This window comes from Athene noctua, chromosome 4 (assembly GCF_965140245.1).
Source record: "Athene noctua chromosome 4, bAthNoc1.hap1.1, whole genome shotgun sequence".
Classification (NCBI taxonomy): Eukaryota; Metazoa; Chordata; class Aves; order Strigiformes; family Strigidae; genus Athene; species Athene noctua.
In genome coordinates, this window is record NC_134040.1 from 55,686,092 (window position 1) to 55,713,860 (window position 27,769).

General features: G+C 39.3%; 1 protein-coding gene across 5 annotated transcripts in view; it reads right to left on the reverse strand.

Annotated features, from left to right (window-relative positions):
- UBA6 (ubiquitin like modifier activating enzyme 6) overlaps positions 1-24,931 on the reverse strand; it is a 33,921-nt gene extending 8,990 nt beyond the window's left edge. The window contains exons 1-28 of one of the 5 annotated variants that reach the window (XM_074905406.1): positions 24,819-24,931; positions 24,367-24,494; positions 22,012-22,074; positions 20,396-20,490; positions 19,539-19,567; positions 18,637-18,731; positions 18,004-18,115; positions 16,968-17,048; positions 16,305-16,427; positions 14,336-14,459; positions 12,996-13,099; positions 12,135-12,197; positions 11,032-11,108; positions 10,275-10,341; positions 9,718-9,861; positions 8,982-9,049; positions 8,629-8,707; positions 8,350-8,430; positions 7,903-7,980; positions 6,493-6,674; positions 5,816-5,921; positions 4,675-4,764; positions 4,484-4,564; positions 3,782-3,910; positions 2,840-2,891; positions 2,673-2,736; positions 1,720-1,789; positions 982-1,053 (exon numbers count right to left, since the gene is read on the reverse strand). In XM_074905406.1, the coding sequence (XP_074761507.1) occupies positions 982-1,053; positions 1,720-1,789; positions 2,673-2,736; positions 2,840-2,891; positions 3,782-3,910; positions 4,484-4,564; positions 4,675-4,764; positions 5,816-5,921; positions 6,493-6,674; positions 7,903-7,980; positions 8,350-8,430; positions 8,629-8,707; positions 8,982-9,049; positions 9,718-9,861; positions 10,275-10,341; positions 11,032-11,108; positions 12,135-12,197; positions 12,996-13,099; positions 14,336-14,459; positions 16,305-16,427; positions 16,968-17,048; positions 18,004-18,115; positions 18,637-18,731; positions 19,539-19,567; positions 20,396-20,490; positions 22,012-22,052 (2,307 nt within the window). In that variant the 5' untranslated portion in view covers positions 22,053-22,074; positions 24,367-24,494; positions 24,819-24,931. Of the gene's footprint in view, positions 1-981; positions 1,054-1,719; positions 1,790-2,672; positions 2,737-2,839; positions 2,892-3,781; positions 3,911-4,483; positions 4,565-4,674; positions 4,765-5,815; positions 5,922-6,492; positions 6,675-7,902; positions 7,981-8,349; positions 8,431-8,628; positions 8,708-8,981; positions 9,050-9,717; positions 9,862-10,274; positions 10,342-11,031; positions 11,109-12,134; positions 12,198-12,995; positions 13,100-14,335; positions 14,460-16,304; positions 16,428-16,967; positions 17,049-18,003; positions 18,116-18,636; positions 18,732-19,538; positions 19,568-20,395; positions 20,491-22,011; positions 22,171-24,366; positions 24,495-24,612; positions 24,646-24,671; positions 24,760-24,818 lie in introns of those variants that run through there. The other 4 variants (XM_074905407.1, XM_074905408.1, XM_074905412.1 and 1 more) reach the window with 4 other exon arrangements.
- Between the last annotated feature and the right edge of the window lie 2,838 nt (positions 24,932-27,769).

Consider the following 27,769-nt stretch of genomic DNA (forward strand, 5'->3'; position numbering starts at 1 on the left):
GAGCTGGGATGGTTCAGCCTAGAAAAGAGAGGGCTCAGTGGGATCTTATCAACTTGTATAAATATCTGATGGGGTAAAAGTACAGAAGGCAGAAGCAGACTCTTCACTGGTGCCCGGTGACAGGACAAAGGGGTAGAGGCACAAATTGAAGTGCATAAAATACCATAAGAAAATACTTCAAAGAAAAAACAACTAAAAAACCCCAACCAAAACTGTGGAAGGATGGTTGAACACTGGCACAGGTAGCAGAGAGAGGCTGTGGAGTCTCCAGCCTCAGAGATATTCAAAACCTGGTGGGACACAGTCCTTGACCTGCACCAGCTGTCCCTGTTTCAGGAAGGGAATTGGACTAGGCAGTCTACAGAAGTCCCTTCCAACCTCAACCATTCTGTGATTTCAAGTCAAAATATCAGGTTTGTCTCACAAGAGAAGCATTCGTGAGACAAGTGTTAACACTGGGCAAGAAAATATGAAAATGCCCTTAGAATATTTACTAATTTTAAATTATGACAAATGCTAGCTACTGCACGGTAACTCTTAAGCTGTTAAGCTGGTTTGAACACCTCAAAAATAAAAGTAATGACACTTCTTTTATATTACCTAGAAAGTAGTAACAAATTGACACTAGTCTTGGATAGCTTTAAAGTTGCTTACGAACAAAATTTTATTACTTTTAATAAAATAGTAGAGACTGATATAAACTTTAAAAAAGCTTGCAGACTTACAATCACACTCATGCATGGAAAATAATGCTATAGCAAGCCATTTGCAAAAGGCAAACCCCCCCACATCTTGCATTTAGCATCTGGTACATAGATACCTTAGCTGTATCAAGTTAAAGCAGTCCCGTATGCCATACTCTTGTTTCCCCCAAATCCATTTTAATTTGTGTTTATTGCTCATCAGCATCAATGCAAGTAGTTAAAGATGTGGGACACTGCTTGGGGATTTTTTTTTCTTTAAACTAAAGATCACACTTACTTTGTTTGAAGGTCTGAACTCTGGGACCTTCACAGCTGAAATAATCTTCAAAATAGTTTCCTCTGACAAATCCTTTTTATGGTTTTGAAGAAAAACAATTTAAATTGACATCAACTCAAAAAAGCCCCTGCAAAAAGACTGCATATCCAGTAGCATTTCAAAGAATACCAAAACATCCCACAGACATTCAATGATGTTTCAGTGAAACATCATTACTGAAACACCAAGTAGTATTTCAGTTGCCACAGTGAACCAGAGCAGTGTGAAGTGCCTAGCACTTGAAAACTGAACAGAACTGAAGTGTAAACATGACTTACAGGAAGATCCAATTAGAAAAGAAAAAGGGAAACAAGAAAAATGGAGGATAAGCAAGAGGCTGTGAGAAATAAAAAATAAAACTCCCAGACCATAGCTAAGACAGTTAAAAAAATGCCATAAAGAGATCTTCTTTCAGTTCAGTTATTATATTGCCCAGGGAATAGGTCCATCAAAATAAGAATTCCCAATTTCAGTGCTTATTGAAAATACACAATGCACTACTCATTTCCTCTTCAGGTTAGGGATTTAAATAAGGAAGACTAAATATAAGTGGCTACTGAACAGCCAGTGCTGAAGGATAGATTATTTTAAGAATCACTTTAACCAGTTCTTGGAAAGAATTGGCAGCTGGACATAAGGCTAGAACTGAACATGTACATCCAAATTACGTGGTTGGAACACTGTTACGATATGGATTACCTTTTCTGTGAAGGGAACACAGTACACCGTTGCAAAGAGTTTTGCTGCACTCACAATGAAACCACAGTGCCTGAAGAAAAGAGGAAGGTATTTATTTTTGTTTGGTTGGGTTTTTACTTCAGTTGCCCAAAGATTTGCAATCATGTTCTAAGAGGTCTTGAAAACACACACAGAGTAACAGAATTTCCACCCTTCAGTGCACACAGTACAAAAGAGATGACAGACTTTGAAGGACTCGGAAGTCCTCCCCAAAACTAAGCAAACTTTGATGAGTGAAGAGTTATTTAATGAAAACTGTCTCTTCTTAACCTCTGCAGTCAGGAAAAAAACTACAAATGCTCCCATGACATCAATATGATAATAAAAAGCTTCACCTCAGAAATACTTTGATATCTGCCATGATCTCAGTTTTCACCCAAACTAAAACCAGCGATCCAAACAGTTTCTCAAAGCAGGTGTAGATATGCAGCAGATAAAAGCTTTTCAATCCTTCAACCAGATAAATTTAAATTATCTGTAATATGCAAGCCATCTAGATCAGACCCAAATTGCGATGAGGAAGAAAAGGGTCAGTAGATCATTTTTACTAGTGAATTTAATTTGGCACATCCTGCATTTCATGTGGGCCAGTGGGGACAAGCAGATATGACAGCAATATGTCACCAATTCTGTAGTCATATAATAAGTGAAATGGGTTGTTCTAAGCCATTTCACATTAGATGTTGTCAGAACTTCCCACGCACCCTTCAATCCCAAGTCAGTGGAAGTTAAATTACCTGCAGCGAAAGTACAAGACAGCTCACTGAATCTGCCACAGTGTTAAGACTACACACTAGTACCCATCAAGTACCAGTCCAGCTTCTAGTGCTATAAAGCCACTGCCTTGCACTTTCTGTTGCAGGGTGAGTTCTATAGGATGCTGTAAAATGCATCAGTGGCAGTACCATACTTACAAAGGATCATTAAATTCAAACTTCACTGGGAAAGGTGGCCTCTTCGGTGATTGCCAAAACAAACCTGGTAAGAAGACAGTCTTAAGATGAAATCCTAAGGAGTCAGGAGCAGCAACGCATGACATACACCATGAATTCACAACAGGCAAAGGGGTATTTGTACTTACTTCCATCTTTTAATCGTGTATCGAGGGGAAATGAATGAAGGAGCTGAAGAGCCTAGAGGAAAAGCCAGAGTAGCCTTAGTAATGTGTCTTATACAGATTGACATGACCACACTAAATCAAACCTTCTTTTTAGTAACGATGTGAATCTTGATGTAGCTTTTAAAGACACTCCAAATATGTAGTTGAAGGAATTTAAAGAGTGAAGAAAACCTAAGATGGCTGCATTAAGATGATAAAGACACAAGTACTACTAGACAGAGTGACTTGCCCATTCACTCACAGGACAAAGATGACACTGTCACCTCATCTGTCCCAATTCCAAGCAAGGCACTTAATCCAACAAGTAAAGTGTTTCCCCACCCTGTGGTCACTTTAGGATTCTTGCATACTGATTCACAATTGGGAATGCAATGTTTTCTCTATGTGGTAACTACCACCAGGGCTTTCATACACGCAGACATGTTTATTAATATGCAACATCAGAATCACATCTTGCCTACAAAATTACACACACACACACTCTTCAAGCAACGCTGGGGACCAGTTTCTCAGAATGACTGGCTCTTATTTCAGCCAACCTTTCTGTGACATCTTTGAGAAAATCAGGGATATGAAGATGAGTTCAGTAACAGAAGTTCAGTGGGGGAAACAAAAAGCCACTGTCTTTTAGTAAAAGACATCTGGTAATCCTGCTGCACTGGAAAAACGCCAAGAAAACTCCATGAAGACTACTGAATAGAGCCACTAGGAGCGAGTTAATAAACCAGACTTAAAAGTGCTACAGTAGAAAGAGGGGGGGATGCAGCATTTTGAAGTTTCAAGTACAATTCATTATTTATGAATAGACGGAAGTGCAAAGACTTGGAAACCTGGTTATTAGGGCTACCAAGTTTTCTAAAATCCTCATCAGTCTATCACACCTTATTTCCAGGCCTTACCTACCTTATGACTAAAATACTTCTCAAATTTTACTCTTGCTAGTTCCACACATTGAGTCCAACTTCGAGGTCTTCTACTGAGTGTTTTAATAACATGAAAACAGCCTTCTAAGCTCTCACCTGATTTTATTCTCTAGATAGAGAAGGAAATAGGAAAATGTTAGAACAGACAAGATTCCTCCCAACTCAGTCAAACGGCAAAAGAAAACAGAGGGTCACTTTGTGAAATATCTTCTATGTAATCCTCTTTGCTGGTTTTTCCCCAGGTGCTGTGGTCTACTTGATTTATTTCCACCCAGGCCTATGGACCATAGGCCATTATAGACTCACAAGAAAAGATATTAAGCAATTGAGTCTAATTTATTACATAGTTGAATTAACTTGAAACTAAGTCTTCCCTTCATTTTTCCCAGCTGGTTGCACATCAGTGTGACATCTACTATACACTCGCTAGCAGTGTCTCAGTATTTCTGATATTTCTACATCACGTACAGAGCATGCATGAGCTACAGAAGCAGCCAAGACTCTGGCTCTTAATTATGAAATATTGTTCCCATGAAAGACCAACTAATGACTTGGCCAAATAAGCCTTCAGTTTTTCTGAACAATGTCAGAAAATGACCCACACCTCACTGAACTTAAATAGATACAAAATCCTTAAAGCATTAGTTTAAACCCTGTGTTTACCCTGGCAACATTCCCCTACCTGTAAAACTTCTTCTGCAGATGGATAGGTTTGCCAGAATTTGTTAAACAATGAAGGCTTGTGAGAAAATGAACTTTCAAACTAGAAAATAGAAAGAACAAATATGGCATTTTGCAAGAAGTACATCAGATCCTCCACCTTTCCAAATACACATTAAGTTATGCCAAATGCCAATAAGCTTATTCACTTACCTTATCTCTTGCCCACTGTATCGTATGCTCAATGGCAGCTGGAAAAGACTTCAAGGTGCAAAAAGGTATTTCTTCTTCTGGTGGATCCCGCTGTAAGTAAAGAGCGTTGCATGTAAGTGCAGGCTTATTAAAGTTTATTGCTAATAATAGCACCAAGAATTTCTAGACTATGTAAAACTCCACTTATAAACTACAAGGTGGCTTATTTATGTTTAGAACAAAATTTGTTTCATGAACACTAACATGCCACTTCCTGTTTATAATGACTAGTCTAAACTGAACATCAGAAAGCAAAACTGAATTCTGAAACACAAACAACAGAAGAAATTGCCAGCCAGCTTTTCCAAGACAGCAGTTCGCATTCACATACACTCTCAACACAAAATACACTGTTCCACTCAAGGTCTGAAAGACTGCCTTCTTTGTGGACCCTAGCAAGACTGTTAGGATGCTCAAAATTCTGTGTCTGTGCCCACATGGCGCCATTTCATGGTGTTCTCAACCAGTGATTTTCTACCTTGTAAAGGCAATTTCACAATAATTTAAATGGAGGAATTCCGCAAGAGTTTGAAAGTTCATTTCCCTCTTCCCCATTCAAACAGAACTGTTAGGTATGCTTGTAGAAACTGGCAGATTAATTCCTACTACAGAGGCTTGTGTTTCTCCTACCTGCCTGTGCAGGTGATACTCACCAAGAACAGAATGAGCACACAGAAAGCAGTTCTAGAAGAAACCCACATGTACAAAACCATTTTGCAATGCCACCATGGGACTAGATTCTTATTTAGAAGGGATTTGGGGGGGGGGGGGGCGGCAGGAAGTGAGTCCCTTGGAAATACTTCAGAATTAGGATATTTTCCAAAGCTTATGTTTCATGATTCATAAAGTAGTTGGTTTTAAATACTGGCCTAGGTGTAATCATCAGCTAGGTAGCAAACACAGTATCTCCAGTCTGCTCAAATTTTATTTCCTGTGAGCTTTTCTTACCAAAGAAACCAAGGAAGTAATTATTTTCTACTAGTACTGAACTTCAGCAACTCAAATAGGGCACTTATTTTAGACAGATACATAAACAATTAAAGATTCAGAGGGAATTATGGGACTAGCTACAGGAGGTAAGCAATGGTCTTAAAACACTTACGTGACTATTATAGGACTCTGTCAGATGGGGCACAATAACTTCTGTGTGTCCTTTTGTTCCCATAGTTCCAGAGTCTATAAGAGGACGCAGGTTTGCTACACAGCGACTGACATGGAAAGAAACAGACAATCAGAATACAGTGTAATCACTACACTCTTCCCTTGCAGACATTACCGCAGTATAACTAGAATTGAGTCTAGGCACTTGCAGAAGAGCGGAAAGCTTACACCAAACCTGGGAAAAGAATAGTTTAAATAAGAAGAGCTATTTCAAGTTAGATCAGCATACCATAAACCTGAGCCTACCTGGATTAGAAGCATTAGTGATTCTTTTTAAATGTAAATGTCCTTACTTAAAAATTTAAATACATATTCTTATGCATACATAATTCAACCTTAAGACTGCCACAGTATTTTCTCCCTCATCAGACCTTGACAGCTCTACATTTCCAAGAACTCTGTCCAAGGCTGTCTGCCATGTGGATAGTAGCAGCCACACAACAGCAGAATTATAAACCTTCCTCATGGCAGCCAGCATCCCTATAAAGGAGCAAGATAAATCTGAACAATCTGCTATCAGGTCTTACAAGCAGTTGCAGATCAGGAAGATGAAGAATAGCAAAGCAGAGTTCACATAAGAACATGAAAAGCAGCCCCCGCTTCCTTTCCACAACCTACCTATCAATGTATCTCCTTGCCTCAACATTGTCCAAAGCAGTCACAATCACATCTTGCTTGGTATAGAATTCATCGCTGTAAGTGTTCTCAGTGGCTGGACAAACTTTATTAATATAAGAGTCAATCTTTAAGTAGGGATTGATGTTCAGAGTTGCTTCTGCTGCAGTATAGCTTTTAGGTTTCTGAAAGTATCAATAGATATATATATCAACAATATTCAGATAAATAATAATTGGGATATAAAAGCATCAACTTCATTTTCTGATCAGACAACTCATTGACAGAAATGTTAGTATGCAAAACGTACAATAAAGGAAATTCTTTAATCACGTATCTCCCTGAGAAATAAAACTAGATTAATAAAATATTTATTGATATCTTTAAAGTAGTGCATTAGAGACCACAAGGTGAAAGTGCTTAGATGGTGCAGCAGAAGTGTATATCGAGTAACTGAACCTGATGTCACGTGCTGCCTCTCACGCTCTCAAAAATGCCATAAGGAGCAGTTCATGACTGTCAGAGGATAAGCCCATTAGTTACTGGGACTATGTCTAAGCAGCATAGACATCAAAACCACCTGTGAATAATCACATTTCTGCAAGGCATTTCACAAAAAGCCAATTTCAGAAGCTAAACTGAAACAGAGTTTTTAACCTACCTGACATTTCTAGCCATACTACATTCAATTATCTAGGGATCAGCACTTAGAACAGCAGAACTCAAGACAGTGTGGCTTCTGAAAGCTTGTAGAGTTCACCTTCCATTTATCTATCCATCCAAAATGTAATCTGTTCCCAGATTTGCTAGGCATAAACAGGAGGCAGAAAATTCAGCTGCTGGGCTTTGGGCAGGGGAATCTCTTTTCACAATTGCTGTCAAGATCTGAGCCACTGTTTTTATTTTGGGCTGTGTTTGCAAATACAGGGATATTCTTTCCGCGTCTAAGCAATCATTTCTGTATCGTGCATTTACTGAATCTACGCGGCTTTTTGCCAAGTTATTTACCAAGCTTAATTAAGACTGAATTAAGTCAGAAGATAGCAACTTTGGTCAGGTTCATCAGCAGTAGCTCTTCTATTGAGAACACTTCCGCCAGTGCTATTTTTTGTTGTTTTGTTTTGTTCTCCCCAAATTTAAATGGTATAGTAAAGCATTTCTGGCACATTAACACATGGCAGCCTCTTATGCAACATCCTCATCTGATTTTCAAGTTCAAGACATTTCATTAGTCAAAAACACCAGTATGAATTAAGATCAGATCAGTCAATTTTACTCAACTGGTACTAATGGTAACTGGGATGCCAGTGTAGTTCTAAGTATTCTTTTAAAAGATACTGGCTCTCAGCTGGGGCACAAGACAGGGAGATACAGAACAATAGTCCACAAAGTTTATTGAACAAGAAAGCCTACCTGTATATGATGAGGTCGAAAAAGAAACTGCCTGTTCAGGTTGGATTTCTCTATCAGGTCTGGATCTGTAATTGTAACCTAAGTCAGAAGGGGCAAAAGCAACAGCTGAAGTTACAAGCGTAGCACTGAGCAATAACCTTGATGAAATCTCTATATAAACTTGTCAAAATAAAGCACTGCTGTTGGCATCCACTGTGGCTACCAGCACTGTCTGTACTGACTGATTAGTTTTTGTTTTAAAATCAAAATACAGCAACACTGCTCCAAGTGTGTTCTGCTTCCAATTGCACACTGCTTCTACTCTATGCCGAGGCCATTTTACGCTCTGTGTAGAGACCAAGCTGAAATAAGGCTTAGACTTTTAAAAGTTTTAAGTAGTCTAATTATTTAATTATTCTTTGTCACACTACTTTTTAATAAGCAAAGTGAGGTTAAGAGGTGACTTACTAATCCTTTGTCTTGCCCACTACCGACACCAAGAAGTGCAAAGTTTTTTAGCATTTCACAGCCTATCGCTCCACAGCCAACCTAAAGAAAATTACATTTTTACAGTCAGAAACGTAAGTGAAAAACATGAAGTATAATAGCCAAGTCCAATTACAATTTTGGACCATTTATTCTACAGCAGCACACATCATCAAGGCTGCTCATTATTTTCAAGACAATGGACATTAGCTGTATCAACAAAGCATTTGCAAAAAGTGTAACAGTGCCAGTCATACTCACCAAGAAAACATTCAAATCATGCAGCTTCTGGCACAGAGAGTCTCCAATACAAGCCCTCAAGGCATCATACCTATCTCCCCTAAGCAGGCATAGGAGACAAAACCAGAAGACAAGTAAGTTGCCACTTACCACAGTAGTATCATTGATCCAAACTGCACTTTGACATGAAGAAAATCAGATCGAGACCCCTATAATTCCTATTCCTCCCATGCTCAAATTAGGACACACATTCTCAACCCCAAACCTGTCCCTCCAGCAAATAGCACTGAACTAACTTTAAAAAACATCTTCTGTGCCTGCTTGAGACTCAAATGTGAACAGTACATAAACCAGCAGACTGTAGTTATATTTACCGTGGAAGAAATTCTTCAGAGCCCATCTTTTCTAGAGGTGTTACAACGTCTAACATATCTATATATAGCTGTTAAAAAAAAAAAAAAAAAAAGAGACAAGAAGAAAAAACCCAGTAAAAACCTGTGAAAAACTTTGGATTTTATATATGAAAATAACATCAAAGTAAGTATTTTCTACATACAACAGAGTCTAGAAATTTAGAAGCACTAAGTTTTTACTGTCAGTGGAAGACTTCACAGCATTCAATTCCCTACAGTTCAGTTCACAATTTTAGTGGACACAGAGGGGAAAACCTCGCTGAAACATGAGCCATAAGCTTTTGGCTTCTGACAGGCACATTACCCCCCAAATGAGACCATGAAGTTTTTAAACCTAACTTTATTCTGACACTGATCCTGACAGTTTGAAAGGACCGGTCTTACATATAGTAGCTTAAGATGGCATCTGAACTATATCACACCTTTGCAGCCATGCACTGGCAAGCCAATGCTCTCCTTGCTTGTGAGAAAACAGAATGTGATGTCTGAACTCCAAATGCGAAAATTTTGACTAAAACTGGCTGCACTTTTATCATACACACCAGTATTTTCTTCCTAAATTCAGTCTCAAGCTTTTTTTTCTTCCCGCCTGTTATAGAAGTTGTTCAGGCTATTTTGATCATACAGCATTTACACACAAGCATACATTCATACCATCACTGTCAAAATAAAGATCCAAAACCAAAGACAGCCTTACCCACTGCTGCAATGGAGAAAATTTTCCTGTTACTGCTTTCAAGACTTCCTGGCTAGCAACACCACCCACTGCTGCAGCCAGAGGAGCTAGAAATCCCTGAGCAGTCCTAGACAGCCATTTCACTACATCTCCATTCACCTGAGGCTGAAAAATAAGACATAACAACAACAGATTTATCCCTTCAATTGAACAAGCCAGTACTTGACATTTTCATAGATTACTGTTCTTCAGTAAAAGACAAATTATTTCACTCTGACTAGCAAAAAGGTTTCCAGCCAAGACAGATCCACTGCATACCCTGTACTTGTAATATACATTTATCTAAAAACTGGATTCACAAAGCCACAGGATTCAGTCTCCACGTCAGGTGAATGTTTGGTTGAACCTATGCTGAAACACCATTCTGTTTCCTCGCATGGCCTTTAGAAAGCCAGCTGATCCATCTAAAGATGGATACAAAGACCAGAACAAGAACCAACAACTAAAGCATGACCTTTAGGCAAGGAAATGAGAGCATCAAAAATGACTCATGATGATGATGATGATTCTTTACTCACTTTGTTTTCCAGTGTTTCACTTATAGACATGGCTATTTTCAGCATTTCCTCAGCATCTTGAAGGCACCTAGACACCAGGGTAGAAACAATAATGATCACATTATTGTTACAGAGTTCATTAAACATTCCAGAGTCCTTCTACAAACACAACAGAAAAAAAAAGCACTGGATACAGTAGGAAGAGTTTGGAAATTTATAATGACTTTAACAGTGAGCATTAAAGATGTACTTCGAAATGTGAGGGTTAGCTCAAGAACAGGAGTCTCAGTGGAGAAGACCATGTGCAAGTCCAGTCTTAAGATTTATACTTTGTAAGTAGTTTTGTCTCGTTTAACACAAAATTATGCACATCAAGAACTACATCTGGAAAAAAAAACCTGAAAATGAAAGACAAATCCTTCAGACTTTTTTTTTTTTTTTAAATCCATAAACTACAGGATAATTCCGAAATCACTGAAACAACTTTTCCATATTAACCCCACAATGTGAAAAAGCTGGAACAGAGAAGGAGTTCCTCCAGAAACATCTTCTGTCTACCTGGGCCCAGAAAGTGCCACTGCTGTATTGGGAAAGCCCTGTTACAAACCCAGATGGGTATTAAGTAACACTTTTCATCTAGATTTCAACATTTCATTTCTATGTCATCTATTAAATACCAGACAGACAAGATACCTTGCTGAACACCAACCAAGCAACTACAGTAAAAGGAGAGATCTATCTGATTCAAAGCTTAGCAAACACAGGACTGCTGCATTACCCGATGTTCGGTCCACGACCAAAGTTCTCCTGGAAGTGGTTCAAGGCAAGCATGGCGACATGGATCTGCAAAGGTGCCTGTTAAAACAGCAATAGCTGTTGATCAGTTAAAAACTCGAGAAAACTGAAGGAAACAAGAGCAATTATTTGAACTCTTCTATTACAATTTCACTTCCTTGTCTCTTAACCATACCGCTCCAAGAAAGTTTTTAAATGGCATTAAAAAGTGAATTTGAAATACGTTATTTAAAATACCTTAATGTTTTTACAAACTGGGACTATAAAGTATTGCTCAGCAGTAATGCAATACCCTTCACACACATTCAGCATCCACTTCAACTAAGTCCAACTAAAAAGTCCCCAAAAGAATTTAGTGCTGAAATTGGAAAATGTGGTAATCTTTTAACTAGGTATTAGAATGCATTGCATTTTGCCAAACATCAATAACAAAGCCCAGCATTAAGAGTCAAAAGTAGAAAATCTGAACATGCAAGTCAAAAACCCATTAGATCAGCATTTTTCAGTTTAAGATTTTAATAAGCCTGAGACTTATATGCCTTGCATGTACAAAATACTTAGCTAAAATTGTGTTAGAGGCAAGTACTCCTAGCTTCCTCTCGCATTTTAAGAATACCTCGGAGTCATTTTAAAAAATAAATAAATAAATAAATAAAAAATTATGCTTACACTGTTAACTCCAGTTTCCAACTAATTTATGATCACCTTTTTCTGATTCTCCCAGCTATGATTTCAGAGTGATTTTTATCAAACATCATTAAATACAGGAAAAATTTACAATCCTATGAATTAAAAGACTCATTAAAAATTGATATTTTAAACAGCAGAGATAGCTGCACTATGCATTTGCAATATACTTGGTGCAAATCATAGATAACAAGTCTCTACTGTGATCTAAACCATAAAGAATATTCTGTCTGACAACACAAACTGATACTTCACTCTTATTTCACACTTTAAATTCATATTTAACTACTACAGAACAGACTTAAGAAATTGTATTTTTCTACACATAAATCTGCAGATTACATTCCATGTAGTTTTAATGTTAAAGTCCTTACACCCGAAGTCCCACGTGCTAATTACCTCAGGCTTGCTAAAATCTGCGACAAGGCATAATGGATTTGTTATCTGCTTTTCCAACCGTTCCTGGAAAAACAGAATTCATAATAAAAACACAGTTACTTAAAGACACAACAGTCACCACTACCTGACAAAACGATACTCTTCCTGGAAAGATTAAGAACCAAATATCCTTTCTTACTAGCATTGCTGCTACTCTCTCTATTATTAATGCTAAAAAATGCATAAACCAATCATCTATTGCCAGTTTTGTCAAACGAAAACGGTCAGAGTCTCATTCCATATCCTAGTGGCAAGACCCATCTCTTAAACTGCTCTGAGGTTGGCTACCAGAGATTTTGTAGGCAGCTGGCTGTTTGCTTGCAGAAATTTGCCACTCAGGAAGAACAGGAAGCCACTGTTTCACAGAGACAAGATACTGAGATGTGCATTCTCATACCAGAAGCAGCTGGTCCTTGCTCCCAGATTTTCTGAAGAATGTTTGCAGGCAGTCAGGATCTACTTTCTGCAGGCCCAAAAAAGGCACAGAGCGCAATGTAGCTTGCAACCCCTCTTACACAAACTCATCTAACTGACTCTTCTCAGAAGGCCACCAAGAAACCACATATTCGTAGACCTTCATGGAGACTCCAGCAGTACAGGGATAGGCTGCCCATAAGTTTTGGTTTTTTTCTCTACACTGGCAGGTAACTTTGAGGTATTTCCTACTCTCTACAGTGTACTAAATCAGTAACATTATTCTTACCCAATAAAGCTAGCATAAGCCCAAATCACGGGTAACCAAATCATGTACCTGCTGAACGCTGCCTCCAGTGCTCAGACCATTAACACTCAAGAACCTGGTCATGTCAAACACACACTTACAAAGTAAAACATCTTGGGCGTCTTCACTTGGACAGCTATGCCTCCATGTAAGTAAGGCTCCATATCTGATGTATCACCAATGCTGAAGGAATAAGGTGACACCACTGAAAAGAATAAACAGTGACTGATAATTAAAAGTGTCGTTGGATACTACAATTCTGTACACCGTAAAGTGGTGTTTTGACAATGCTTTTTATGCTGTGAATTTGTAGTGTGCAAACTTGCTTTGAAAGAATAAACACAGTTGATCCCCCTAACAGGATTGTCCCTCTCTCTCAGCTTCTGGGCTGAAGTATTAGTTTCACATGATCTGTTATGAAATAACCTTTTTAAAGTGGCAGCAGATTTAACAAGAATTCTGATGACCACAGATCTGTAACAAAAATTAAATCATGCTCAGTTTTATTTAGACTGTGCACAGCAATGTCCAGTATGCTGCTCAGAGTGGGATTTTAGCCCATGACTAGAAAAACTGGCAATCAAAAAGGACAGCTGGAGCATTTAAGTCACATCTTTCCTCTCATACCATCTGGAGCATCATTCAGATAAAGCAAGAAGACATAAAAATTGTTAATTCATGGCAAACTGAAACCAAAAGCTGGGCTGTGATTAAGAGGAAGGAATTGAACACAGCATCAGCGTTAGCAAAACAAAAGGGTCCAGAGAAAACAGACTCAACCACGTATTTTAAGAATACCATTTTTGTCTCAGACTACAAAAGAGTTAAAAAACCACAAACAACACACTCTCTCTTCTGCTCCAGACAAAGGCATTCAGATCTGGGAACTGGGCAATTCCCCAGCAGCCAAAAGGAACCAAGCAGTACGCCTTGAGACATGCATGATGCAGATCAAAGCAGAGTAAACACAAATAATGAGAATAACTTCAAAACCATGCTTAGACACAGAGTGATGTCAAGTTGTGCCCCTGTACACTTAAACTGTCACCCAAAAAACTACAAGGCAAACAGTGACACACAAAGTGGTGTTAGTTTAGTCCAAAACCATGAGAGAGAGCAGGCATTATGGGACCATCCGAAAAACAAAACAGTTTTGTCAGCAAACTAATGATGGTAACCTCAGAGACTGCCAAGTAATTTCCACTAGCTGAGAGTTCCCACTACTCCTTAAGCAGCGAGATGAGTTTGCAGAGACTTTACTAAATGAAAATGGGGTCAAGAGAACACTAGGAAGACCTCTGTACCAGAAAGCAATTTTTTTGTACAAGCTCATTGGAGGTCTACAAAACCCAGCACTCCTCTGGCTACAGTAACTAACCTTACAGTAAGCTAAAACACACCCAAAAATAAGTACCTTGCAAATGAGTCAGCAACAGTTTACCTGTTATTTGGTGTGTGGATCCATTTAAGCATGACATTCCATTAACTTCCCGAAAGGTTAAGAACTGTCCTGTTTCAAGCCTGTGTGGGTGATTTTCAAGGCAGGTGACAATACCAGGATTTGACTGAAAGTGGAAATGGCAGTTAGCAAGGAAGAAAGTGTCTTATGTAAAGGAGTCACACTTTATCATAGACACGCAGCTTTTTGCCTATTGAAACTGCAGCCTCTAATACTTTTAGTACCTCAGTTCTGCCACAACAAGGAGTTACCTATTTTCAGTTTAACAGTGTTTTCATAACACAGACTTCCTCATTTTTACCTTATATGGTTCTCAGCATGTCAGAAAACGGCATTTGTTAGTTCTTAGCAGTCAAATTCACTGTTCTTTTCTGAAGTAGTAGCAAATTTACCTCCTTTTCCAAATCTAAAATAGATTATATGTACAAAGAAATTTTCACAGACATTAAGAAACAAACTCTTGTGAATTCCTTTCCATCTGATTTCCTTAAAAAGAACACCACAAACTCATTCTTGAAAGTTAGAAAGCTTACAAAGCTGGACATCCTCAAATACAGGAAAGCCACAGCCTCAAGCAGATCACAAACAAGCTTACACTTGCAGGAATCTTGGACATCATCTCCCCCTGTCACAGGATGTCATGCCAACCTCCCACGTGCACAGAGACCCCTCTGCAGTCTGAGGACAGCTGATCAACACCTTGTGGTCCAGCTCAGGCTGTAACATGGTGGATTTGCATCAAGCCTGCCCTGTAAAGCCTCCTACCATCCCTTCCTGAGCTGCCAGTATTAGAAGGACTTCATTTAAGTAGCATAAAACATAATTACAGTGGACTACATTCTCTGTGGCATGAAGAATGGCAAATGAGTTGACCAGAGAAAATTTTTCTCTGATTTAGGAACAGGATGCCACCTTGATCCCATCCACAGGACAAGAACAGCCACTTGATGGTATTTTTGGTATTGAGTTGGAATTCTGGTCAGTTTTATGTTTCAGAGGGTGGAAACAAGGTACAACTAAACTCAGGTGTTTGATTATGAATCACAGGTTATATATATATATATATATACACACACAGAGATGTATCTTCAATCCTTGACTTGGCAGGCAATCAGCACCACGAAACATAACTGTGTACTCTTTATGTAATTAATGAGAAGAATCAATTCATCCATTCTTTTTTAAAGATACCAAATAACAGGCTATCCAAATCATACTACCATGAGCTTTAATTCAGATCAAACCCAACTTGCTATACAAACTCTTCTAGTTTGGTTATTATTACATCTAGGCTGGAGATAGGACAAGAGACTTGCTACTGGATGAGTGAGGTTATAGTCTGGACTTCCAGAGTCAAGAGAAGGAGCTCAAGTCATTTCCATTTATAAAACAGTAATACAAGATCAAATGGACAACCTCTCTAACATTCTGCATTGGAAGTATTGGCAATAATATCCTCTTCTTGTTGACTTTGCTTTGGTAGGTTAAAACTAACCCTTAAATTTCTTTTCAAAACAAGCTCTCAATCCCCTTTTCATTCCATTAGTCCTCCTCTACATGTGCTGCAGTTTCTCAGAATAAAAGGGCTATTTTCATGCCTATTTCAGGACTTCCTTAGAAGACTTAATCTACCCCCACACCAAGGCTACATCCTCTTCTCTAGACATCACCTCATTTATTTCTTTCTCTCTCTCAAAAAAAAGACTCAATATTGTGATGTTACATTGTAAGTAATAACCAGGATGTATCAGTGTGCTCTACAGTGTTAGGACCTTATCACTCACTGGTTTAAATCCAGACACAAGAATAAAGTAATTTTGTTTGCCTCTGCTATACCACCAATTTTCAACTGTTTAGCAGGCTGCTGAAATGAAAAACTCTGCTTGGCCACATAGGCAATAACAAGTCATTACAAAAAAATTAAAGCAGCACAACGACTTCTATCCCTTACTTGTGTTATATTTGAAATGAAGATCTCCTTTGGCTCCTCTCCCGTTGTATCCAGCACTTCAAATTCATCACCAAAGTCACAAAACAAACGTGAACATATTCCATATACATCTGCACTGATGAACTACAAAAGAAAGTAAAAATCATGAGTATCTTTAAATCAGCATAAGCTGAAGGAATGACCTCTCACATTCAACCTTGCTCAAGGCTGGCAGGTTTAACTTCTATGGGGGAAGCCTGTCATGTGCACCAGGACACTGACTAAAACACAGCATTCATGACAGACTTTGAACCTGCGTGAGCATTTCTGAACCCCTACACAAAAACCAGGAATCACACAAATACGCAGTGAAATACTGCCATTTTTACTACTGTCTCAGCATGTTCTTTCAGACCAATTATGAGTTAACAGCGAAAACGTTCTTTAACAGACTTTTTTTTTTTTTTTAAATGAACAAAGTTATGGTTATCTGGGCTGGTATCTAGATAACACCAGACATACATACAGAGTAGCAGCACTGTACTCCCAAAACTCATATTGCTCCATCAACATGCTCTCTGCATAGAATTATATATCTCATAACAAGCTTTCTAGATAGAACATGTTGGAGGTTCAGAATGCTCACTGTATGGATTATTCATGTGTTTAATTTTTTTCTATTACCTTAATAGGTGGCTGCTGAGCATGACAAAAGTCATTAATCTTCTTCTGCAGCAACAGACTTACTTCAGTCAATATGACACACTGTGAACAAGAACAGAAATAAATCTAAGACAGTGAAAGCAATCAACATCTTCAGGCCATGGAAAAAGTAGTACTAACAGCAAGTTACTCAGGTGTCCTGATTTTGTTTTTTTTTTTTATTACAGCTGAGAAACTCAAAACCTAATCAGAGTACTTATGAAAACTTATGTTTGTACTTACTTATGGATAATCTCAGAAAAAATGTAGATCTTAAATTTTAAGATTAAAGTTAGCAAAACAACTGATACTCATCAGCGCACACCAAGAAGTCTGCACAAGCTTCAAGTACTGGTGCTCATCAGGTTGCAGACATACAATTTCTGCAAGCGTTATTTTAAAGTTTAGGATAGTGTTGGGTTACAAAGCATATGCACTGCACCCCATTCAGTTTTACAAAGCTTATTATAGGTGGGACATTCAGAAACTTCGTGAGTTTGGGTATAACCACACAGTAAGTTCCCAACTCTACTGAGCCATGTACACAGGCACGAAACAGCTGAGTGAAAAAGTGAAAACATCCTGATTCCACCACAGAGGAGCTTACATTTAATTAGATACATACATAAATAATCTTCTAATTACATAGGCTGAGTTTCTACTGCCTGGAATACAGCACACAAAATATATGTAAAACATCTGTGCTATGTAGCTGCAAAAAAAAGTCAGTTTCACCTTCAAATAACAAAAAAAATTTGTATGGCAATCTCAGCTATTTATTGTTACAGTAAATTCCATAATAAATGTCATAAGAAAGTGCTGGAACACAAAACCATTGTTTCAGACTTGAAAAAAACAGGCACGACTATTTCATTAGTTGTAATACAAGACCTACTTTCTTTACATCATCTCAAAATGTATTTTTAAGTTTGTCTTAATTTTATTTACTTACATTAAAAAATCCAAGTTGTTTGCTCTGAGCAAAGTACCACATACAACTGCTTTAAGAGTGACATACCTGGTACTGCTTTAGAAAAGACAGATCTGTGGTTTCATCTAGTGGTACAGTTGATGCTGCTACATGGACATATGGATTAAGTTCTGCAATACGATGAAGCGTGGCCTCAGCCCTGAAAGAACAGCAACTTTCAAGATTTTTATGCATCTACAAAATTAAATTTTCAACACAGAATTTCATACCACACATGCCCTACAAGAGTCCCTCAGGAAGTCCCCTGTCAACAATCAGCAACTCATTTATTCACACTTAAATTCCTAGCAGGTCTGAGGAAAACAGCTCTGTCCAATATACAACAGGACTCACTGATGATCTGGTGCGATGGCTGTTTTCTAGTCTCACACAGGTGGTGGAGAAAGCCCAAGGAAGAAATGCACTCTGGCCCCCACTATTACATTTACATTACAAGCTCCCAACTGCAAGAAGTGAGATGTTTGACTCAGAACTCAACCTAGTCTTCCCCTAATACCTACCTGGGCACTGTACTCAAAGCCAGAAACTCCAGAGAAAGGGTTTAACAAGTATTTGATAGGTATGAGCAGCTCTTATACAATAAACAGTTATTTTCGTCACTGATGAAACTGTTACTCCTATTCAGGTTCAGTTCTAGCTCACTCCAAAGCCTTCACCAACCTGTTCCTTTGACTGGTAATGTCATCTTCATGGATGAAGAAGTTGATCCCCAAATCCCATTTCGTGCACTGCTTGGTGTCATGAACTGTAAGAGCCTAAGAAAGTTTGGCAGAAAACATTTACTGGAAGAAGTGTACATGGTCATAGCATCTGAAAGGATGGATTAAGCTTCATATAAAATGCTGGAGGACTATCACTGCAAAAGATTTAGTTCTACCACGTATAAGAACAAGCTCCTCCAACCTCTTTTACAAGAAAACTCTTACTGTTTGAGAGATAGAAATGCATCTGCAATATGCATTTCACTAAGCATTTTCCTCCCAGCTTGCAGTGATGAGAACATTTAAATACTGAGGATGACTTTTCCACCCTGCAATTAAGAGGCAATTGCAATCTGTAAATTAACAAACTCCCAAAATTATAAACAAGGGTTTTTTTGATTGGAAGAAAGAATTTTAAAAGGCTTCTCTCTAAAAAAAAATAATCCCAGCAGCACAAAAGCAGTTGTTGGATTAAAATATCTAACCATTCTAACATCTACACAAAAGGATCCTGATGGATGTCAGAACAGGATAATATATTTTGAATAGTTTGGCTTTTGAGTTTATACCACTCTGTTTAAGAGAAGCCACTTTGTACAATGTCTGATCAGCAGCTGCTTAAAATATTCTATGAGGTATTTCAGAGAGGAGTGGACATTGATGTGAGACTCAAACCATACCACTAGAACTGTACCACTAGAACAACCAGATTGTTAAGTTTTCACCCCCAGGTCCCCAAATGTTTTGCAATCCTTCTACTGAAAGACAGTTTCAGAAACTTAAGATTAGCTAGCTAGCAGCATCATCCCCTTTTTCCCCTGCTCACCCAAGAATACCCAACAACAAAACTGTTTTACATACCTTTACCCCAGCCAGAATTATATTTTTGGCTGAAAAGAAAAACAGAAAGAGAGAGCGACTGTCGCAAATTTCTTGCAAATCTGTAATTGGATAGTTATGTGGGTGGACAATAACAGTATGTCATTGCTAAGAACTTCACAGCTTAAGGGTTTGTTCTCTTTTACATTTGGCTCAAGCATTCTACAGCACCACTGAAAGCAGACTAACATGAGCAAGGTTAAAAAGGCTTTCTACATTTGTCATTTGTCAGCTGTTCAGCCCACAAGCATGATTACAGAGACAGTCATGACAATAAACTGCAAAACCCCATGACTCTGTTCTGGCATCTGGTGCCAAGTACCATTAAAGCCAACTGAAAGGGTAATACCCCAGGTAAGAGCCAGTTAAGACAAGTCTTGCTCATAAAGAGTAAGGGAAATTGTTAAGGAATCTCTTGCATCAAGGCAGTCATGCATTTTTCACCAAATTGCATCTGTTCTCCTACCTCCCTGTTTCCTACATGGGGATAATTCAGGCTATAGCTGTTCCCATATTACATTTGTTGATACTGATGCCCAAAGGAATAAGAGATTATCCACCCTCCACCTTCACCTAAGACACAAGATTTTGGGTAAAGCAATCTGGCCCATGGCAGCACATTTTCAAGTAAAATTTAAAATGTTTTAGTAAAAAGTTTACTAGAGAGAAGTCCAGCATTTTTCCAGCATCTGTTATGTTACTCATACACATCATGCCCATATAAATTCACTCAGATACTTCAGACACACTTACTACATCTGAAATAAGCTTTATAAGTATTCTGGGCCAGTATGTTTACACACACTGGTGTCTGCTTAAATAAATGTTACCAGACTTACCAATCTCCACACCAAGACCACCTATACCACTCAGGAATACATGAGACTGAGCCATCTTCTGCATTGCTGTGTCTCCAAGAACATACCTCTGCCGACTACAGCAAAGATAAATTCAGATCAAAACAAGATACAAATAAAGTCAGGAACATATGAAAGCAAGTCAAGAATTCCCAGTCATTTCCAAAAAAGTTCAAATATTTTCAGTTATTCTATCATCCCAATTAGTTTCTGATCTACAATACCAACTTCTTCAGATCAATGTGTGTCACCAGTGACATGTGCAGAGTTCTATTTACCAGTCCTCTGTTCAACAAGAAATTGAGGACATAACATGCACATATCTGAACTGTACAGTGCTTTAGGAAATAAATGTATATCAAATGAAACATTTACACTCACAATCCAAACAGTGAAATGCATTTAGCACTGACCTTTACAGTGCCAGGTTTAAGAGAAGAGAAATAACTTTTAATTTTAAATCAGTGTAAAACCTATTCAGGATAGTAAGTTTTCGGAATTAACTACTGAAGACACAAGCAAGCCAAAGAACTTATTTGTTATCGGAAATCTACAACTCAAAGGGTGCAGCAGCTTTTGTAGACAGATCCTGAGCTCTGAAAGACTCTTAGTTTCCAACTATACAATTAAACTTAAACCATTCTAAATACCACCTTCTACTTTCATAAGACCAGTGCCAAAAGGTAAAATGACACATACAACACAGGAAGCATCGTGCTGAATTAAAAAGAAGCCTCATTTATTCGACATACAAATGATTTCTTAACTTTAGTTTAGTATTTTTTTAATATATAAAGAAGCTTTTCATCCCACCACATTTTTCCAAGGATATAATTTGTTCCAGTATAGGCTCTCTGAACTATTGCCATGCCAAGTGATCTCAAGCCACTCCCAGCTAACAAATTACAACAAAATTAATAAGAAAAGAATAAATAATTTTTAAAAGCTACCAAAAAAACCCAAAACCCAACACCCTGAAGTCTGGTGGATAACAGAGATACTAACGATGTTCATAAGGACAGAGAAGTCTGGCAAAGATTGAGGAATAAATGAAATTACGAAGGAGATAAATTACACATTGAAAGGGAAGGCAAAAAGAAGGTAGTGAAAAGAGATGAGGAACAAGAAAGAGAGGAGTATCTACTTTGTCAAAGAGGAAGCAAGCTAAAGGCAGAAAAAGAATCCATATTATAAACAGGAGAAGTATTATTCCTATTTTCCAAAAAGCACACAACTGATACTATTGGAACTTTGTACAACTCCATGTTAATTTACCTATGCTTTTTACTGGTCAAATACTAATAATGGTCAGAAAACACATGCTATGAGACCAATAAAGGAACAGTTTTACAGAAAGATGGAGTGTATCTTCAATTCAATGAGTTCTCACTGCTAACTTTGCAAAAAGTTGGTTCTATTTCACTTCCTGAAAACTTTGGGATTTTTGCCTTACAAAAGGAGGGACACAGCAGCACAAGTACACACACCTTTACCTAACCAGCAGCAGACAGTGTTTTCAAGCCTTGGTTTTCACATTACTGTATGTAAACGTGTTGCTGAAAAGTCAAGAGCCATGCTTAAAAATCAGATATTCTTACCTATACAAAGCATCATCAATTTCCATGGAGTCTGCCGCCATGATACAATGTGATTAGTTTACACTAGAAGGGTTACAAAAAGAAATAATCTAGTTACATTGGATGCAATTTCACAGTCGGGTCCCTCTTCCTGCCCCTCTCAACTCTTCAGTGGAAGAACTGAAAAACAGAAAAAGTGATGTTACATCGGAATCACTTTGAACATTAAGAAGCCTGTAGAATACCACAGCATCTAGGTAATTAAAATGCACAGGAGCCAGAAGACAAGAACACCCAAATCTTCAGTAAGTTATTTGAAAATACAGGCAGACTGACAAGATGCAAGACTGACTTCTTGTATTTGCCACAGTTAGATTTACTAGAAGCACAATTTCATTTTATATTAACAGCTCCAAGCTGTTTAACTTGCATCTACTTGATTGGTGAGGTTTTTTTAAGAGAAGATAGGAGGCCCCTGAATAACTAGGAATAGTTATTTATGCTGCATTATTTCTATGTTAATTGAAAATCCTTAGAAAACAAGTTGCTGTTCTAACTAACTCAAGAAATCAATACCCAAAGATCTGAATTAATGCAACATTTAACTAAGACATCAAGTTAAACAGTTTGATAGGATTTTAAGAAAAAACATAGTTTGTGCTATTAAGGCCTTCAGTCATTAGCAAAGACCTTTTCATCATTAAATTACCTTCATGATAACTAAGCACAAGGATTAGGAACAAACTGCCACAGGGCAGCTTGTTTCTTAGTTAGGCAGGCTGGGAACTGGTGCTTCCTAGACCTGACAGGTGACTAACACCAAATACAGGACAACCAAAACAGACCCCATGTTTGATCTAACACATCAGTTCCCATCACTACTTGGAAGGTACACATCTTACTTCAACTCCCTACAAACTGCCTTGGAAACGAGACATGGCTGACAACCCTTCCTCCTAAGAGATTGAAAAGTAAAGGCCCAGACATACCAAGGAGTTTCTTCTCTGAAAGTGGAAATACACCCTAAAACAACTGCCAAGGCAATCCTGTCCGAAGGTTAACATCTACGTACTGTTCAGATGGTTCTGGCAAACATTTTAATGCTTCTGAAGTGTGGCACCTGCAGCGTGACACAACTTGGAGACTACAACATTCTGACCTGATATTTGTCCTTTTGATTTTTTAGGCTGAATTAGAAAGCGCTGAAGTAGCACAGCAAGGGACAGAGTTACATTGGAAGCAGGCCACAAATCTCACCAAGCTCTTCCACAGTGTGAATATTAATTCCCAACTCCTACACGTAAGCTAGCACACAAGACAGTCAACACGAGGCACTTGCATCGCAGTCTACACCACCAGTCGCTTCAGTGCAGCTCCTGTGCCCTTACACAACAAAGGCTGAAGAGAAGCAATGCCAATGTTATTAGATTCCCCTAGGATCCAGATCTCAAGCCAGAGTGCAACACACTTCATGTGAGAGTCACAGGCTTCAGCCTCTGCTTCATTAAAAGCCTTCATTTCAGCTGCTACCTGGGATGCAAGACTCTCAAAGCAATTCAGCAACATCTCTTACCGGCCCAGAGCAACCATCCCCAAGCTGTTCTGTTCCTCCACAATCACTCTCCACAAACAGCACAGGCACTCTGGGACTGGCCAATATAAACAGACTGTGGTACTAAGGTGGAGAAGGTGATCCACCCCTGGATAAAAACACCCAGCTTCCTCTGCTGTGGTTGCTGACAGCCATCTCCATCAGTGTGCTCTCCCAAAGAGCTATTTGTAAACGACAAGGATGTGCCATCAACCCACAAGAGAACCTTCTCCACCTGTATCACAAAGACCCATTTGACAGTGGCTCTTCCAGTATATCTATCAACTCCCAGTTCTCCTGCATTCTGCATGACAGTATTGAGCTGCTGCCAGCATACCCATCAGATACAGCAAAACGCCTCCTTTCAAAAAGAGGACTCAATGGTACTATTGTCAAGTGGCTTTAGGACAAAGTTTTGTTAATGTATTCCTGAATCCAAGCTGTATTTCTCATTTTAGTTCAACCAGTATTGGATCTGTCTCAAAGAAAGGCATGTAATATGGGGGGTGAAAAGCCATTCTAACATTATGTCCTAGTTCTTACCAGATGCTCGAAATTTACATGCTCACCTGTTTCCTTTTAAAAGCCAAACAGTACCAATTTTAATGCCCGGCTTCTATTTAACTGAGTAAGCAACGTTGATCATTTGTTAAAGCCTCAGCTGCTTGCGGGACATAACCCAGGCACAAACTGAAAACCTATGTGCTACCAAGGGCTAAGATGCTCTGAAGAGCTGCAAAGGCACAAGAGCTGTAGCTGTGGGCCGGCTTTACAGTGTTGCTTACCTCCAAGCCAGCGCAGGCTGAAGCGCTGTTAAACGTTCGCTGTTCAGCAGGCTGGGATGGCGGGGAGGCCTGGATTCATCCCACCTACCCGGGGCTTCCAGAGGCGGATCCCAGTCGACGCAGGCTCCCTGTTCAGCCGGCAGAGAGAGAGAGAAAATCCTCAGCCCCCCTGTTAACTGCTCAGCCGGGATAAGGGGGGGGAAACGACACCTCGGATCTACAGCGGGGAACCGGGACGGAGCCGACCTGCGGCGGAACCAACCCGACCCGGGTGCCGGAGAGCCAGAGCGGCTGCAGCCCCCCACCTCGACGCCCCGGCTCTCGGGGCTCTCCGGAGGCGCTGGGAACCGCCACCCGGCCGGCGGGCGGGCCGGCCTACCCCCGGACTCGCCGCCTCAGGGCCCCCCTCCCTCCCTCCCTCCCCCCTCGGCCCCGCCGCCGCCCGCCCTCACCACGGCGGCGGCCTGGCGTTGCGATCGAGGCCTGAGCGCTGCCGGCGGCGACGGGGGAAGAGGCAGGAAGGGGGTGGGAAACAGCAGCGCCGGTGCCGCGGCGCTTCCCCGCCTGCGCTGACACGAGGGGCCGGGCTAAGGCCGCCCGCCTCCTCCCTCCTCCGAGGCGGGAGGAGGCGGGTCGCCGCAGGCGGGTGTAGGCTGGCGCGACATGGTGGCGACGGGAGGCGTATAAGCCATTAAAAACCCCACACTTCCTGACCGTAGAGGTGACACACCGTGTTGTATAAATAAATCAATCAATCCCCGTTAGGTTCAAGCGTTACCAATTTAGATGATCAAGAGCACTCAGGAGCCATGCTCCTGAGGTAGCTGCCTCCGCACCTTGGAGGAGAGCACCAGCAAGATGTCATCTACCTCAAAGTTGGCAAAATTTCATTAAAAGGGACTAGGGATCGAAGTTACAACATGCTAGAGAGCATCCAAGGCCGTAGAGGAGCAGAAATTCGGGAAAAATCTCTCAAAACCAGCATACGTCCCATGCCAACATGGTACATAGGCTTGTCCAAGCATTTTCCCTTTTCTTTTGGTGACATTTAACCAGGAGAAGGCAAGCCGCAACCACTGCTCTGCCTCCACCAACAACTCAGCATCACCTCCTATAAATATTTTCTCTCCCATTTCCCAAGCTGATTTAAGATCCAAAGTGCTGCCCACCTTCCCATCAGGCAGTTTAATCTCCCTTAAATTTAAACCTTGTCTTCCCCTTCATTATCCCTAACCCCCATTATCACTGGGGTAGGTGAGACAAGTTTATATCTTTGCTGATACCATTAGCACAGCTGAGCTAGGATGGGGAGGATTCATGCTACTGCACAAGCAATGAATGAAAATTGTCGTTGCATACAGTGTATACTGAATAGTCACCTTATATTTTCAAATATTTGTAACTTTGAAAAAACTAACAACCATCTATCTGCATCCTACAGTGCACATGGGGGAAAAAAAAAAAAAAAAAAAAAAAGCAAGCTTTTTCTCAGTCTTGATTGGGTTTTGGGGAACTTCTAGGGGCAAGAAGATCCAAGTTTTGTCCTCTTTGTAAGCATCCAATGCATTATTTTAGCATTTATCTCTCTCTCACAAATAGAGTTGTAGCAAACCTCCATGCCTTCCTCAAGATTTACGCCTCAGTCCAACAATGCAAGCAGCTTTTATACTGAATTAGTAGCAAAGACTAAGAGCAGCTGGACAAAGCTGTGCTCGCTCAAACATGGACTATGCTTTGGCAGGATCAGGGTGAAAGTACTTGTCTGCTACGCAGCTTTTTTGTGACACACATTAATAGAAAAAATGTGGTTAAATTTCAAAGAACCACTAGAGGCCACTAGAAGTCTGAAATCCTGGACTGAAAGATGGGATAAAGGGAGAAAGCAGTTCAGTTCTTCAGGATGATGAACACAATCCTTACCAGTAAAGTAACTGATATTTAAGGCTGGTATTTGATTTGCAGCTGTTCCAAATAATACATAAAAATCAGAAAATACAAGAATAAAATTATTTCCTTTATTTCAATAATTAAAGAGCAGTGCATGTATCTGATGAACAGAATTAACAGGAATCCAGATATAAAGGGCGGGAAAAAAAGATGAAAGGGTTTAAAGACAACAAAACATGTCAGCTTCAGTTTTGACACTTTACTATTTTTTCATTCTGTCACTGATGTAATTTTGTGGTTTCTTTCCTTAAAAATGAACCTGTTTGCACTGGTTTGGTTTTTTGGTTTTTTTTTGAGATTAAACTGACAATTCTTATTTTTAAGGACTTACCAATCAAATGTGTTGTGAAAAATAAAATATAATATCTGCTACCTACCAGCTTTCTGTCCTGGTCATTGCATTTTTTAAGACACCAGTCACTTTGATATGCAGTCATCTCACATGAAGCAGATTTTGCATAGTAACAGTGAACAGTGACAAGCCTTTTGCCTAAACAGAGGAACAGCAACATCCACTTCATTCTCGCCTAACAGTTTAGTGGTAATTAAGCAAAGACTAACCATCAGTGAAACTATGAATCTTTATTCTAAGATAAATTGCCAAATAAAAATGGACAGATTCTGTTTACCCCAGAATCCAAAGAAACTGCTTGCCAAATGTATCAATTATTAGGTGCACTCAGGAGCCCTCTAGGTTGATGGTATCAAAGCAAAATATATACAGGTTTTTCTCTTATTTTCCAAGACCGCAAAATTTGAAACATCTGGAGCCATTTGTCTTTTCTTTTTTCTCATAGCCTACTCTTTTAAAAAAGTATATTATATATAAACATAAATATACATAAAATCTTAGTAAAATTTGGTTTAAAAATTAATTTTAAAGGAAATCCCAACTCTGAACTTTTACTGTGTTGGTCAGCTATAGCTTTTGAGATTGGCAAAAGGTACGAAGCAAGGCTGTCAGTTTACTGATTTGCTGTGGTCAGGAGAACACCTCCACCTCTGGACTCAAGACTATTCATGCCCAAAATCTCTGTAACTTTATGTGCACTACTGTAGATTAATTCTGCATGCAGGTATTGAATACATCTTTAGAGCCAGTATTTTCAAAAGGAGCTGAACCTGATATAGCTGAAAATTTCCTTTCCATCTGCTGGGAAAATCTCAGCGACTTTTTTTTTTTTTTCTTAGTCTTTTAATTTTCTGTTTTCCAGACATGACTTTAAATTCTTAATAGGGACTTCAAAGTGGGATTTGGGGGAGTATGCATTTGTTTCCCTGATTTATTTAGTTAATAAGCAAATTATCAGCCAAAACTCTATGTAGTTTTCTCCCTAAAAATCTGTTATTTGAAAGTACTAAGGCCAACACAATTGTTTCACACACAGGCCAGTGCAGAAATGACCATAAGTCCACACTGACATCCTTCAGTGGGTTTCCAGACATCCTGCCATAG